This window comes from Sminthopsis crassicaudata, chromosome 2 (assembly GCF_048593235.1).
Source record: "Sminthopsis crassicaudata isolate SCR6 chromosome 2, ASM4859323v1, whole genome shotgun sequence".
Lineage (NCBI taxonomy): Eukaryota > Metazoa > Chordata > Mammalia > Dasyuromorphia > Dasyuridae > Sminthopsis > Sminthopsis crassicaudata.
Genome location: NC_133618.1, coordinates 448,295,428 through 448,311,889, shown reverse-complemented (window position 1 = coordinate 448,311,889; position 16,462 = coordinate 448,295,428). Strand labels below are relative to the sequence as shown.

Below are 16,462 nucleotides of genomic sequence, written 5' to 3'. Positions count from 1 at the left end.
CTAGGGTACCCAGAACCCATATATATAAAATGAATAGTGTAAAAATTACAACACATATTAGTAAATTCAATGATTAATCAAATGTGCATTTGAATAACATATGATAGAGATTTTATTTTACACATGACATACCCAAGGTTAGGGAAATGAGTTTAGATCAGAAACACATTTAATCAAATTCAAAATAAACAGATGCTAAACTCACACATAAGTAAATAATTCAACCTTGGATTAATGTCTACTCTGTAAATATGTCTCTCTATATACTAAAACCTAAAGGCACACAACATTACAAAACCCTTGAAAAACAATATTCTTAAGTCAAGATATTTAGTAAAATGCTTTACTAAGTAAGTGATTAGCAAGTGTCATATTTTGTATTCATGAATAAAATAATTTCCTAACCTTATGCTATAATATATAAGCAGTTTTAAACATGAGGGTCTTTTCAGAGTACTATAGTAGTTGAAAAAAATATAAGTGAATATAAAATGAATATAAAATAATACAGCTAAATCAAAATACTTTAGTCTTTTTAATCCAGATTAACATCTAGAGAGGGACTAGTAATGTTCTCCCAATTATGTTCAAAGATGTAAAAATTAGTCAACAAACTATTAAACATAATTTCCAAAAACAATATTATTCTTAGAATGCTTAAAAGATTTCAAAAAAAATATACAACTTACCATAATCTCTTAGAAGAGCCTGGGCAGGTCTTTCACTATCTGGGGTTGTAGGTTCTGTACTTCCTCCACTCGCTGAACTAATGCCACTATTAGTACGACTATGACTTTTCAGGTTTTCTTCACCATTCTAGCCAAATTGAAGATTATTTAAAGATAGAAATACCATAACCATTGATATTTGAGATGAATGAGCAAGTAAATTCATTATCAAATAGATATAATCTTCAAAGGTATAATCTTTGCTAACGAGACAGGAATAAAAAGCTGATATAGTAGACCTCATTTACCATATAGATTGATATATTTATGGGCGCAAGGAGTAGAGGGGAAAGAAAAACAGACTCCTGATAGCCAATTCAAGCCTTTTCCTTGTTTTACTAAGGTAGTGCCATGAAAATTATATCAGATATACAGCTAGACATCCTGGATTTCAAATGTTCAGCAACTCTGCCCAATTGATAAGTTGGTGTGAAGTAGGTGAATCACAACTTCACTACATATTACTTTCCCCAACAGTACAATGAAAAGATTGGACCTTAACTCTGAGATCCAGCTTTAAATCAATGATTCAGTCAGAGGCAAGTATTTTTTTTACTATCACTATCAGTGTCCTCAAATAACAAATGAACAGAGGTATAATACCAATGATAAGCACCAATGTTTTCATGAGCAGGACCAAATTCCAGAATGGTGGTAGTGAAGGGGTATATTATGAATGATATTTCATTTACAAAAAAGTTACAGTAATTAGCTCATTGTTTTGCTGAGCTTTTGACAGTCAGTCATCAATTAGGTCATAAAAATAATCTCCTTGTATGGCATCACATTTAATAATGGCCAACTTTAAATCAAAACAAAATAAAAAAGCAAGCTTCTATTTAACCAATGAAAAGAAAGTTCTCAAAGGTCCGAATATGTCTTAAAAATCCCAACGCAATACATTTTATGAAATAACAAAATAATTGACAAGATACTAGGCACAAAAGTATTAATGCTTCTTACCATTTCCATCTGACAACCAATTGATTCTAGAAGTGCTGAATCTTGAACAATATTTAACATTGCACCTATAACAAAGAAAGTATTTTATGTAGGATTCATGGCAAGAGTTTTTAAAAATCAAATTGTATAAAGTGCTTAGGAAAACTGAGCAGGACTTGTTACAGACATATGAATTTCATTTTTGCTGAGTATTATAAAGATCATTTATTAACTACTAAGACCCTGACTGTTATTAGGAAGACTGGGAAGAGGCTATACTCAAAGAACAAGAATAGATTATGTATTTTCCAAGTCACTAAAAAAATAAAGGGAATTACACTTTACATTTTATTTTACATTAAGAGTTTAGAAATATTAGGGCATTGTATGATTTTAGGGTAAAATGCGATAAAATTATTTTTTAAAAGAGAACTTAGTAATACTTTTAAACATTTCTATAATGCAACAAAAATTGGAGACAAAATACCACCAGAGGCCCAGCGTTTTTAAGAAGTGACCTAAGTCATTGTGTCTTGTTTCTTCATGCACTTCTGAAGCTCAGGGAGTGGGGCATAGGTGTTCTTCCATCTTAATATAGATTCCAAGTACAGCATTCTTTCTATTACACCACACTGCCCCATATTACTTGAAGAGCTATCAAGTGGAAAAGGGATTATATGTATTCTCTATGGCTTTAGATCAGTGGTCCTCAAACTTTTAAAATAGGGGGATAGTTCACTGTCCCTCAGACTGTTGGAGCACCTCACACTCTGTCTCTGCCGCCTCAGCCCAGTGCCGGCGAGTTTAGGTAGAACGTCACTTCGTGTCTGATTTTGCCATAAGCGGGCCACATAAATGTCCTCAGCGGGCCGCATCTGGCCCACGGGCCATAGTTTGAGGACCCCTGCTTTAGATAGTAAGACTAAGAAAATGTTAAGAGTTAGAAAAAGTCTGATTTTAACCTTCAACAATGAATTAGAGGTCTCATAAACTGATGAATTTCCCATCACTAATGATATTTCTGGTAAGGCTAACTAACTATGATAGGGATAATACAAATGGAAGCTGTGGTGGAGAAATTTTTGGACTAATTTACTCTCTAAGGTTCCAATTCTAACAGTGTTTCCATGAATTCCTAAATAACACCAAGAGCAAAACTGAAAGCAGGTAGGTGAGGAGGGAAAGAATAGGGGACCTCTAAACTTACTGCTAACAATGCTGTAGCGTTTGGAATTCAGGCCGGTTGAACTAGTGCTCAACTTTAAAACAACTTCTGGTGATACATGTGTCCCTTCTTACAGAAGCAAAGGTCTGAATGGTACACAACTCTGGGGGTGAGTTGAACCTATTTGAGGTGAGTTATCCTTTCCCTTCAGTCCCCAGGGCTAATTACTGGACTGTAATAAGAGCAATGAAAAAATGTTGACAGCTAGAAACAATGTTCTGAAGCAATTTTTATATTACAAAGGTAAAAAAAAAGCACAAAGGGAAAAATAAAAAACTGACCAAGAAAATATTCCAAAGCATGTCACAATGAATATAAGCAAAGGGGCCATATAAACAGAAGTTCCCTCTATGGTCCGTCTCTGTGTACCATTCCCTTAAAAGCTCCTTTTCTATTTTGGTCAATGGCACTTGAAATCTACTAAATTCTAAATCCTGACATTCTCTGACTCATTTATTTCCATCACATCCCCAAAGTCCCATCAATTCTACCTCATTAATATCTCTAAATTCCATCCCCTTTTCCCTAGTTCCACTATCATCTTGTGTTAAAAGTCTTCATTATTATCCACCTGGACTATTACCCTAACTTCCTTATAGATCTTTTTATTCCCACTCACTCCTAAACTAATCCATCTCATATGCCACAGCCAGAATTTTTTTTTTTCCCATGTCTCAATCTGGACATGTTACACTCTAATTTAAAATCTTATTACCTACCAAATTAAATTTCAAACTACTCAGCTTTATACCTTAGGCTCTCCACAATTTTGCTACCACTCAGTCTTTCTAATCCTATTTTCCACCCGTACTTCCTTCCCCAACTGTACTCTATGTTCTAGTCAGATTACAAAATTTGTCTCCTTGAAGTTTACCTTTGTTCACACTATTCCCTATGCTAGAATATCCTCCTTTTCCTTCTTTGCCTGGTGAAAGCCTACATGTCTTTTACAGCATAGGTCAAATGCCACTTCCTATAGTTTCCTTAATGACCCATTTCCCATCATCAATGGGCTTCCCTTCCTTGAATCCAAATGTTATTTGTATCTTTCTTACACAAACAACTCATAAAAATAACAGACAGCAAGACAGTAAAAGTATATATGTATATTTCTTCTACAACACTACAAGCCTTGGAGAGGGCAGACGCCATGTCAGCCTTTCCTAAACTTTTTCTTGCTTCTGGCACAGTACTATGAAAATTTTTAGAGGATACAGTACCATAATTTAGTAGTCCCAGTGGGGAAATTAGTTCCACCAAATGTAGATTAGTAATTTATCTTAAATTTATAGTTTTAAGAGAAGGTATCCAACAAGATTAAGTGATTGGCCCATGTTGTCACAACCGGTATTTGTCAGAGGAAGCACTTAAAGTCAGATCTTCCTAACTCCAAGCCAACACTTTAGTCATCATGCAACCCTTTCTTACACTGCATATAGATGATGTTCAATGATTTTTTTGTAGAGTTTAAATGCATTTAAAGTCAAATTATTCTAAACTTTTACTATCTAATTTAAGTATTCTGTTATTCAGCTAATGCCATATCAGTCAGCCCTGCCTTGCCTTTATGACATACCCATGATTCAGTACTGCCTGACATTTTAACTTATACAAGAAGTATGAACACAAACCTAATATCATCTGAGTGTTGTTGGGGTCCGTTTCAGTTTGCAAGGCACCTATTAGTATATTCACAAGCCTCAATTTCAGTGACAGAAAAGTTATTGGTTTATCATATGAAGAGCTGTCGTCATTACTAAACTTTCCTTCCAGAACCACCTAGAGAAAAAAATAAATAACATTGAATATTAACTATTCTGAATAATGAATTCAAGCAATAGAGTTGCTCTAGAGAAAGAAAGGATCTGCCTGCAACCTTGATTTCCAATCTTATCTCTTCTAGCCTCTTTGCCCTCTGTTGGGCCACAAAACATGAGTTATCTCTTATCACAAAAAACAAATGTTCAGTAATCTGTGATGGCAGTCTGACAAAAAGGAATACCACCCTTAAATCATTAAGCCCATCACTGACACTTGGAATACAGAGATTTTCATTTACATTTTTAAAAAATTATTTAGACCTGAACTAGTATAGAAGAAAGGGGACACAAGGAACTCTAAATAAAATATTACCTCAGATTTGACATTGCCAAAATGATGAGGGAGTGGTAACAAGGAAAGTAGAATATTAATAGAGGCTCTTCTTAGCTCTGTTGGATTTACATAGGTTTTGAATTTTGAGAGTTCCCTGCAAATGGATAAAATAAGAAATAGCTTAGAAGATGAGCAAAATGAATTTCAGAGGTGACCGAAAAAAAAAGAAAAAAAAAAGAAAAAAAAAAAGGCAAATAAGGCAGTGTGGGAACTTATCAAGTTAAATGTAAAGTTTAGTTTAAAAAACAAAACAAAAAAAAAAACAAAAACAAAAACAAAACAAGCTGTACAAAGTAATGATTTACGGTTTTATATGTAATCTTTTTTTTTTTCTTTTGTATTGGAATATACTAATGTTAGTTAATATATGTCAGGTTGCTAATAGTTTAAAAAAAAATTAACAAATGGTTCATAGTAATTCTTAAATGAATAGTATTTACCAAGGTTGTTGTGAAGATTAAAAGAAGTCATATTTGTAAAGCATTTAGCATAGAGCCCTGACAGATAATAGCTGCTTATTGCTTCACAATTCTATTTCCTACCTTTAAGCAACTTTTTTTTTTTTTTTTTTTACTAGCATTGGGATTGTTGTTGTGAATTCCTATGCTAAGCAATTCTTAAAGTGCACTAGAATGTTTTTGTTTTACTTGAAAAAATTTGAGGTAAAGCCTTTTCCTAAGGATGGTACGTCAAAATGGAGAATTAAAAGTTAAAAGACACATTAGAGATCCTCTATTCTAATTCCTAACATTTGTACAGATGAGAAAAAACTGAAAATATAAGACTCTACAACATACTCATTATGATAATAAATAGCAATACTGAGACACAAACTTAGTGTATTTTTCTCCAAAGTTAGTGACTCCTCTACTCCATTACACTGTTCCATCATCAGTAGGTCTTGACCTAACTTTCTCCCATATCTTCAGGACAGGCCCAAACTAACTTAATTCACTGACAACAGAAAAAGAATAAGGATATGGAATGTGTCAGTAAACACTGTCAGACTAAGGTGACATTGATTCTGCTGAATTTCCTTTTTTCATTTTTGTTAAAAAGGATGGCTTACCAAGAGAGATAATATGACTTACCTATCAGGCAATATGGTTTCAAGAGCTGATATAAAGTAAGGAACCACAACATCAATCCCTTTCAGGTCACAGCAGAATAAATGAGGTGAGTTTAGAATAATGCTGGCCAAGACAGGGTGGCACACATAATCAGTTATCTGCAAACCTTGAATTAAAAGCATGTAAAATCTAGGAAAGTAAAAAAAAAAAAAGGTATTAAATATATGCAGCTGCAACCTTCCATTAATCACTATCAGATAAATACTCTCCCCCCCCTCCCCCAAGGCTGGGGTTAAGTGACTTGCCCAGGGTCACAGAGCTAGGAAGCTATCAGATAAATATTAATTTTCAGCAGTCAAGTCTACTTTTTATTATAGCCACCTTTAAAAGATATTTTAATCATAGTAAACCTCTATTAAAAGCATAAAGTGGCAAGCCAGTAAGTTATCTGTTTTTAAAAAATACAAAATATTGGTTTACTTCTTCCCATAGGGCTATTCCAGAGTTAAGTTTTAATGAAGTCCAAAGGATCAAAAAGCAATTTTTAATAATTAACATATTTGTAAGGTACAATTCCCTCTTTTTAATGAATATACTGCAAAAATTTCAGCACTTCATAAGGATTTTAGCATTTTTAAAGCATTGTTTTAATAAGAAAACATGTTTGCTTTTTTCACATTTAAAGGACAAAAGAGGAAACACTTTCATTAAATCCTCTTGTTTCCAGGAGAAAATAAAAAGTTAAGATATATTATAGATGACAGTTTCTTAACTTATAGGTTTCATCAATCCCAAAGGATTCCATGAATACATTTCAAGAATATATAACTTGGGAGGGAGGTGGTGGTGGAAATCACACTTTTATTTTCATTAACTTCTAACAAAAATGAGCATTTCCTTCAATTATTTTAAAACATTCTGAGAAAAGAGTCCAGAAGTTTCACCAAATTGCCAAAAAGTTAAGAACTTTTCTTAGGGAAAAAACAGAGCTGAAGTGGGCCATTTAAACAGCTTATTTGCATATAAAACCTGCTCCCAGATATGTGAGACTATGATGGTCCCTAAGGGATTCCATCTTATCAATGCCAAGGTATCTTAGATTGCACCTAAAAGCTCTTTCTCTTTTTACTCCTTTGTACTATTCTTCTTTCAATCATTTAAATTCTAATAATTAAAATTATACTTCCTCCACAAAGATACCTCTGAATGACTAGAAGAATAATTGGTACTTGAGTCAGAATTCTTTTCACAATAAACCTGGCAAGTGATCCTGCAGTCTTTGCTACCTTCTAAGTTAATCCTATGCTCCTTATGAAGAATAAAATCAGACTTGTTGAAATGTCTAACACTCTGGGGCTAAGCATAATCATCTTCATCTTTCATGTGACAGCCTTTCAAATATTTAAAGCCCTCCCTCCTTTTACCAAATCTTTTCCAAACAAAAAAATCTCTACTTCTTTAGATTTGGTTAAAAATTTCTAGTTCTTTTCATATGGCATAATCACAAAGTATTTCACTATTTTAATTGCTATTCTCCTCTGTATGCTCTTCAGCTTACCAATATTCTCTTAAAATGTGTCATGCAGAATTGAAAATAATACTGTAAATAAGGTCAGAACAGGAGAGAAATACGACTATTACTTTCCTTATTCTGGATATTATATCTCTAGCTTCAGCCCAAGAACACAATATATTTGTTTTTTTGGTAGGTTTTTTTTTCCTTCTGGCTACCATTGTTAACTTATACTGAGCTATGAGAATTGCTAGGTGGGAAAATTTATGCATTCAATCCTCTGCTATTATATAAGAAAAACACTATATATTTTTGTAGTAACTTTGGAAATTTTTAATATCTTAGTCCATCTTCTACATTTCCCCTAAACAAGTTGGAAAAGATTATGTCATACATAATCTAATATCACTTATACAAAGGTATTCTAATGCATTTAGTGATGATGGTACCAAAAATCAGTATATCTGATTGTAGACCATACAAGGGACTAAGGCAGAATAGGATCCAGGAAATCAATTACAAGGCACATTCTTATATTCAATTATAATATCAAGAATAGATATAAGAATTTTGGGGGGAGATATGCATACTAGATTCTCTAAGAACTTAGTCCTTTCTCTACTGAAGATAAGGAATGAGGGATAACATGTTCTTCTGCAATTTAGTATCAACATCTGGAAAATCCTATATTCAAGGCTTTTCTATGATGTACTGAACAGTAGCAACTCAGAGAGGGAAACAAATTTCCATTGAGCATATCTAAAAAGGAGAATAACCATCTTAAAGGATAAGATATCCCAATATAGAAAGAACTATATGCTCTTTGTTGGAGGAGCATTCCTAAAGAATTCTAATGTCATCAAGGCCTAAGAAAGGAAATATTACAATATTTAGAGGCCTTTACAAGTATTTCAGATCACTGTCTACTTTTTTTTTTTTCAATCTACTGAATCATTATACATTTTTTTCTTTCTTTCTTTCTTTCTTTTTTTTTTTTTTTTAAATAACTCAAACTATAATAATAGAAAAACTAGAATAAAATCTTAGACCTGGATAAATAAGCTGGCAGAATCTCTTCTCCAGTCTTCTTGCTACAAAAAATCCTACACAGTGTCCCACAAGCCTCAGCTCTTCCTGCTTCATAGTTATCGGGAAATTCACTTGCATCAAACATGAGATTGGAAGGCATGGTGTCTGAGGACATTTGTGACCCTTTCCGGCGAAACTCCACACTAGCTTGTGTCGTTATAGCTGAGGAGAGAAAAGGGAGGGCTTTATTGTATTAGTCAATATACCAAATAGGCTCATGGGATCCTGGACACAAAGATCCAATTTGGTAATAATTTTTAAAACTACTTAAATAGGATCCAATAATGCTTCTGTTTAGCAACTATTTAAGAATAAAGGGCTACTTGAATTTTCTAAGAATGGACAGCAATTAAATCAGAGTGGCACTACAGATTTTAATAAACATTAGAAGACGCATTTTTCAACTGGAACATATTTAGTCCACTTAAATTATGCATATATCTATACATGGTATAGATATATGATGTAAAAGAACATTTAAAATTTTTAAATTTTCCATTTCTTTTCCTATAGAAGTTTTTTAAGCGACGGAGAAAATTAGTCAGTAAAACTTGTTATTTTCCTATTAGCAGTCTTCAAAGCAAGAATCCATACAGGCTATAGTAGACCTGTATTGGTGGTGGGAGAGAAATAAAATTCTCATCTGACTATAAAGCACAAACTTAATATTCTCCCCACCAAGCAAAATGAATATGAATTTCAACCATCACAGGGAGAAACTAAGTCTAAGTTGAAGCTGGGATATAAAAAATAAATTGGATATATAAATAAACGAGAGAGAGAAATATATGATCATGCTCATTGTTGGGGGGAGGAGGAGGAGGTCACTGAAACAGAAGCCCTTTGAAAGTTGCTTTGATTTTTACGAAAAAATCTGATTTAATATTATATTAAAATCATTACAAAACATATTTTAGATCTTTACAAAATAATATAAATTATTTGGCATGAAATATTTAATGAAATATGTAAGCAAAGCACAAATCTTTATGCAACTTCCCATGAGCCATTTTGGTCCTGAATAAGCTATTTAGCATAATATACTTAGAGAACACTACATGCAGAATGCATACAAATCAAAACACTAGGTCTGTAAAAATAAGCTTAAAGCTTAAAAAATAAAAAAATAAACAAAAATAAAAGCCAAAACACAGTTAGTGCAAAGTCCTGGAATTCATGACATGACCAGACTAGTGTACAGAAATAATGGGATTGATTCAGGCAGATTAATTTTTGCTTTTGCCAACAATCTTCCCCATTCAAAACAGAAAATATTATTTTCCTTCCCAAATGCAAAAGCTACAAGAGACAATGACAATGACAATCAAATTAAAAATGGAATTATGAACAAAATAAAAAACATGATTGCAATTAAGGAAAAGCTACTGGTTCCTACTTACAAGATTTATAAGAAAGAAGAATTTGGATAAAAGATGCTGCAAGATAATAGAAATAAATGGAAACAAATCAAAGGACAGCAGTAGTTATAAAATACTTTAAAGATGGTGAAATTTTATTATAGTTAAGAAGCTTTTAGCTTTTTAAAAAATTAGATTAAAAGCTTTATGATATAGCAAGCTAGTTCAAACACATAGGAAACTGGCATTCAGGTCCAAAATTATGGTTTTGTATCATGCAAAACAATGAACGAAGAAAATTATACAATTACAAATAGTTGAGGCTTTGATCTGCTCATATCAACGTGCATTAAAATTTGAATTCATTAACCCTTCCCAGCTCAATGTCACTTTTAGGAAGTATAGTATGCTATAATTTTAATCTAAAACTAATAGGTCAAAGGAACAGAAATTTTAAAATTGAGGTGAACTATGTAGTAGAATTCTTTTGTGATCAGTCAGTACTTGCAAAATGGATGAAAATGGAAGTTCCTGGAAACCAATTTCCTATTCTATCTCCACAAATTATCATTACCCTTTGATTTTTTAAAACTTACTTAAATAATACCTCAATTATTTTACAGCTTTCACTATACCCTGACAGGTGTCTAAAGCATGTTTAAAAAAAAAAAAAAAAAAAAAGATACCCTTAAGTTTTTGAGTGATGAATAAAAGTGGGTCTCACTCTCATAGAAAAATCATGACTAGACATAAAAGGTTGTGTCGAAAACACATCTAATTCTGGTTTCAATACAAATGTCTTCTGGTAAATGATTATTATCATTAGTATGGATACACAGGAATAAGCTATTTAGAGATTAAAAGGACTCACAAGAACTCTACATCACAGAGATCCTCTGGGATTGAGGAGTTTAATGCTAATAGTAAAATGTCTGAAATCAACTTTTGGGAAAAAACAAAAAACAAAAGTATGTTTTGACAAAAATTCTAAAAATAGGCTCACATGTCTGACTACCAAACAAATAATTGTTTTAAATGTCAATGTGGTTTGGAACAACTCTGAATAAAAAGTAATAGACTCTAGAAAATGTCACTCCCAGATGGTTGTCTTCTTTTCAACATTGTTTCTATTTAATTTCCACATACTTATTAAGTACTATTTGCATTCTTTAACATTCAAATTTGTTCTTATAAAGTAAAATATTATGAACTTAGAAATATTAGACTTCTCTTGAAATAAGAGATTATAGAAAACATTAATTTGAAGTCAAATAGCAGAAACCAGAAATATGAATTCTAAGATGTGCATGACTAGGAATTACTATTTTAAGTGTTATTAATTTCATCTGCCTATACCTGTGAAGGTACTTCTCTACGTTTATACTTTTTTTGAACTTAAGAGAATTTGCTTTTTGATTATATTATTAGTCCTCATTTTGAAATAACTTATGCTATATATACTGCTGGCATGTGATGAAAGCATGACCTCATAATATAATGGAATTTTTTTCTCTGATATATTCTCCAGAGTAATGTTAACATTAATTACTCTATCCATTTTTCTTTTCTTACTTGGCTTCCATTCCCTAACCCCAGAAAAAAAGTGCTTTGTTATAAAGTAATCTGTAAATTCTGGGCTGATCCATGATTAGAGGCATGGATTACAGATTATAAATATTCAATAAATTCTTTTCAAAAAGTAAACACTACCATCTCTGGGGAAGGTAACAAATAGATTAGGTCTTTGTCTTTAACTGCTTTAGGTTTGTAATGGAAAACCTAAACACTGATTATCATGGGTGAATCCTTAATATCACTCTTAACAAAGAGTATGATTAAATAAAATTATGACTTCAGCAAGCTGTATTTTAAAATGATGCTATGAAAGAGGTACACTTACATTTTTACCTTTCACCAAGATCAGTCATGCTTTCATGGACTAAAGTCAAATAGCTACCGTTTCACAAAAGAGAAATTGCTATGCTATTTTCTGGTTTTCATATGTACAGTTTTACTGACATTTTTATCACAGGCATACCCCGATTCATGTCATTAACTGATCTATTATGCAGAAACACAATGTTAAGCAAAATACCATCATAGGAGACAGTCCATAGGGACAGAACTGATAGAATTAAAACAGCAAGGATGGGGCATGCTGATCTGAAAGAGTGGAAAGGGGCAGGAAGCAGAAGTCAAGATCACCAGTTTGGGCAGCATCCATATGGACATAACAACATAATGGTGTTTGGAAGGATATGGCAAGGCATAAAGGTCTTAATGATGTTACTATGAAATGGCACTGGTTTAGGCAATGTTTTGTGGGGTATGCCTGTAGCTAAGAAAAATACTTCACCTAAATCAAGTTGTTAAGTCAATAAGTCATGGCTCTTTGTGATGGGTGTTACTTTTCTGGGTAACATGAAGGGGACTGCCAGGAAATGAAATAACATTAATTTTGAGTCAATCAAAACTGACTAATATAATTTATGGCTCATTAAAATGGAGAGAGAGACAGAGACAGAAAGAGAAGGGGGGAGAAAGGGAGGGAGAGAGGAAGGAAGGGGGGAGAGTGAGTCAGTGAGAGCGAGAGAGAGAGAGAGAGAGAGAGAGAGAGAGAGAGACAGAGAGAGAGAGAGAGAGAGAGAGGCAGAGAGAGAGAGAGAGAGAGAGAGAGAGACAGAGAGAGAGAGAGAGAGAGAGAGAGAGAGAGAGAGAGAGAGAGAGAGAGAGAGAGAGAGAGAGAGTCAGAGAGACAGAGAGAGACAGAGAGAGGGAGGGGGGAGAAGAAGAGAGAAGCCCAAACCCAACAAAACATACCTACAATGGGCTGGTGGCAAAAACTCCAATTTCAGTTGGTTGAATTCATAGGGTTTAAAGCTGGATGGGACCTTAGAAATCTCTGGTCCAACCCCCTCATTTTACAGAGGAGAAAACTGAAGCCCAGAGAAGGGAAGGGACTTGCCCAAGGTCACACAGGTAGTAAGTGGCAGTTCAGCTGGAAGGGGTTAACCATAACACACTGCTTTGTTAGAAAGAATTTTTTTAGGTATGTGTTAATCTTGCAGGTAGGAAATGTCAGAAAACAAAAAGAAAGTATACATATTTGTTGAGCAATATTTACCAGTCATGCTGCTGTCTCTGTTTAGCCCATTGTGAAGTTTACAATGAACAAACGATGCATCAAACAACCATGATCCAAAGAGATTCAAGATGCTATTCACTTTGGGCCTCCTCGGGGCAGGCAGCGGTCGAGGCTCTGAGCTAGTCTGGTTGGGACTAGACAGTGGAGAAGTGGAAGACGTCTGGTGTGAGACTTTAGAGGCGTGCCCAATGTTGGCCTAGTGGAAGGACAAGAGGACCCCCCACCCGCAGGAAAAGTTTAAGACAAAGAAAAGACCTGATTCAAGAGCAGATGTATAAAAAATAAGGTGGAAAACGGAACTCTGATGTCAGAGATCTTACTGTGCTAGTCTTCACGGTGGCCTTATTCACAGTAACTGTTCGATGCCTTCGATTATGAGGGGGAGTTGTGCTGCTGGCAGTGCTCTGGGGCATGTTCAGCCTGTTCACTGGTGTGGGTGGAGCACTGTCACATCTAGGTCGAGAAATACCTAAAACAACAGTAAGGAGAAGAAATGATCTCAGTTCAGAGCTTGGCACTACTCTTGATGTCATAATGTTTTACAGAACTATTATTACAAACATCTTCCCCACCCCAAACTGATGGCTTTCATGCAGTCAAAATATTCACTTCCTCCTCTTACCTCACCCTGCCATGGGGAACAAGAACTTAACCCTTTCATCCAACAGCTCTCTGGAACACTTCTATCTTGGTTGGTGGCTGGGTCTCTTTGGGTGCTTTACTCCCCCTTCTGATTCTGGATCCATAATCAAATCAATTCTAAAGTTCCTCCTGGAACAAATGTGTCTTTCTGTGTCTGGATGACTCAATTTATAATCTCTGAAACTTGTTGACCCAAAACCCCTTCCCTGATCACCACTCCCCTAAACTCAGTGTCCCTTATTAGAATTTTGAGAGCAGAGACTGGCTAAGCCCACAGTGTTTAGCCCATGTTTCTGGTAAATGCTTTTTCATCCCCTTACAGCAAATAATTTAAAAGCAAGTACCTAAAATGAGTTTACAGATTGCACTATGATAAAACTAGAGAGGCAGAGCCAAGTTTGCGGAATGGAGGCAGGAAGGAACTCACCCAACCTCTCCCCAAAACCACTCCAAATTCTTTAAATAATGACTCTAAACAAATTTTAGAGCATCAGAACACCCAAAAAGACAAAGTAGAACATTTTCCAGTTGAAGGCAACGAAAAAGGTCAGGAGAAAAGGTCTGTGGAAGCAGGGTGGGAGCATAACTCGATCCCAATACAGGCTGCACCAGCACAGCCCCAACTCAGACCCAGCCTAGACCGCAGTCTCAGTAAGGTGGGACCTAGTAGTGCTAGAGGCTTCTGGACCTCTCCCTGCCCAGGAACATCAGGGAATTCAGAAGGTCAGTGGAAAGGGTCTGCGACAAAGGGGTGGGAGTCCAGTATGCAGTCAGTCCCAGTGCAGGCCACACCAGGGCCATACCAGAGCAGGCCTGGCCCCAACCCTGGGGCCTCAGCATCAGCAAAGCAGAACTCTGCTGATTTAGTACATGAGATCCTACAGCAACAGTAAGAAGGGGACACTCTTCTAATAGCTTTTGGTCAGGTCCTGAGAAGTATCTCTAAAAACAGCGATACAAAACATTAGAAGCTTGGGACAATGCACTCTCCACCCTGGAAATAGAGCCCTACTTTAACAAAGAGTTAAAAGCCGAATAATAGGTGAGGAAAATGAGCAGAAAGCAAAAAAAGTTCCTGACCACTGAAAGGTATTATGAAGACAAGGAAAATCAAAACACACACAAAGAAGATAACAAAGTCAAAGCTCCTACAATCAAAGCCTCCAAGAAAAATAAGAATTGGGCTCAGGCCATGAAAGAGCTCAAAAGGGATTTTGCAAACCAAGTAAGAGAGATAGAGGAAAAATTAGGGAAAGAATTGAGAAATGGTACAAAAAGAAATGCAAAAAGCTAATGAGAAGAATGTCTTAAAAAGCAAAATTAGCTAATTGGGAAAGGAGGTACAAAAGCTCACTATGGAAAATAACTCCTTAAAAATAGAACTGAGCAAATGAAAACTAATGACATTATGAGAAATAAAGATACAATAAAGCAAAACCAAAATTATGAAAAAAATAGGAAAAATACATGAAATGTATCTAACTGGAAAAACAACTAATTGACCTGGAAAATATATCTAGAAGAGACAATTTAAAAATTATCAGTCTACTTGAAAGTCATAATTCCCCCCCCCCCAAAAAAAAAAGCATTGGCACCATCTTTCACAAAATTATCAAGGAAAACTATCCTGATATTTTAGAACCAAAGGGTAATAAAGAAACTGAAAGAATTCACTGATCACCTCCTGAAAGAGATCCCAAAGTGAAAACTCTTAGGAAGATTATAGCCAAATTCTGGAACTCCCAGATCAAGGAGAAAAATATTGCAAGCATCCAGAAACAATTCAAGTATAGTGGAGCCACAATCACAATAAGACAAGATTTAGCAACTTCTACATTAAAAGATAAAACTAAATATATAAGAAAAGTCTTTCTTTTAAAATGTCACTGAGATTCAACTTCTTGCTTATCTGACATGCTATGATTTCCTAGGAACTTTTAACAATTTTTGAAAATGCAACTGAATTGATTGTGCCAAAGTTTATCTTAAGATATCAAAAGATATATAACTAATACAAAACTATAAAGACCACTAATTCTACTTGTGCCTTGATCCCATTTTCAACAAGCTACTTTAGGAAATTTTCATGGTGATCATTCTTACAACTTTTTAAAAAAGCAATATTGATGATTTTTTCTAAATCACAATTGCCTCCTTTTCTCTTGGTTTCTGCGATCTGATACTATTTCATTTTTATTATCTTTCTTCTTCTCTGACTGTTCTTTCAGTTTCCTCTAGTAGTTTATCATTCTCTTCCCATTGTTAAGTATAAGCATTCACTAAGGTTCTATCCTAAGCCCCTTCCTATCAGCTATTATTTCTCTTGATGATTTCATTAGCTTCAATTCAATGACCAGAGTGTCTATGGAGATGACTCTCAGATTTTTATATTTCATTTTTGTATATATTCGATTTCAGTCTCTCTCCTGAATTTTCGTTCCACTTAATGCTTACCATGCATCTCCATTCAGCTGTCCACTAGGAATCTCAAACTCAAATCTTTTAATTTATCCCCAAACCAAATTCTTCTATTTCTCTTTATTACACCATCATCTTTCTAGTTTAGTCCCCCAGGTCTGCAACCTCATAAATATCT

At 34.5% G+C, this 16,462-nt stretch overlaps 1 protein-coding gene across 3 annotated transcripts in view; it reads right to left on the bottom strand.

Moving 5' to 3' along the window:
• RALGAPB (Ral GTPase activating protein non-catalytic subunit beta) overlaps nucleotides 1–16,462 on the bottom strand; it is an 81,367-nt gene that overhangs the window by 29,016 nt on the left and 35,889 nt on the right. For all 3 annotated transcript variants that reach the window (XM_074292669.1, XM_074292668.1, XM_074292670.1), the window contains exons 8-15: nucleotides 13,545–13,693; nucleotides 13,204–13,420; nucleotides 8,682–8,883; nucleotides 6,141–6,308; nucleotides 5,029–5,143; nucleotides 4,527–4,674; nucleotides 1,692–1,756; nucleotides 690–816 (exon numbers count right to left, since the gene is read on the bottom strand). In XM_074292669.1, coding sequence (XP_074148770.1) covers nucleotides 690–816; nucleotides 1,692–1,756; nucleotides 4,527–4,674; nucleotides 5,029–5,143; nucleotides 6,141–6,308; nucleotides 8,682–8,883; nucleotides 13,204–13,420; nucleotides 13,545–13,693 — 1,191 coding nt within the window. The remainder of the gene's footprint in view (nucleotides 1–689; nucleotides 817–1,691; nucleotides 1,757–4,526; nucleotides 4,675–5,028; nucleotides 5,144–6,140; nucleotides 6,309–8,681; nucleotides 8,884–13,203; nucleotides 13,421–13,544; nucleotides 13,694–16,462) is intronic.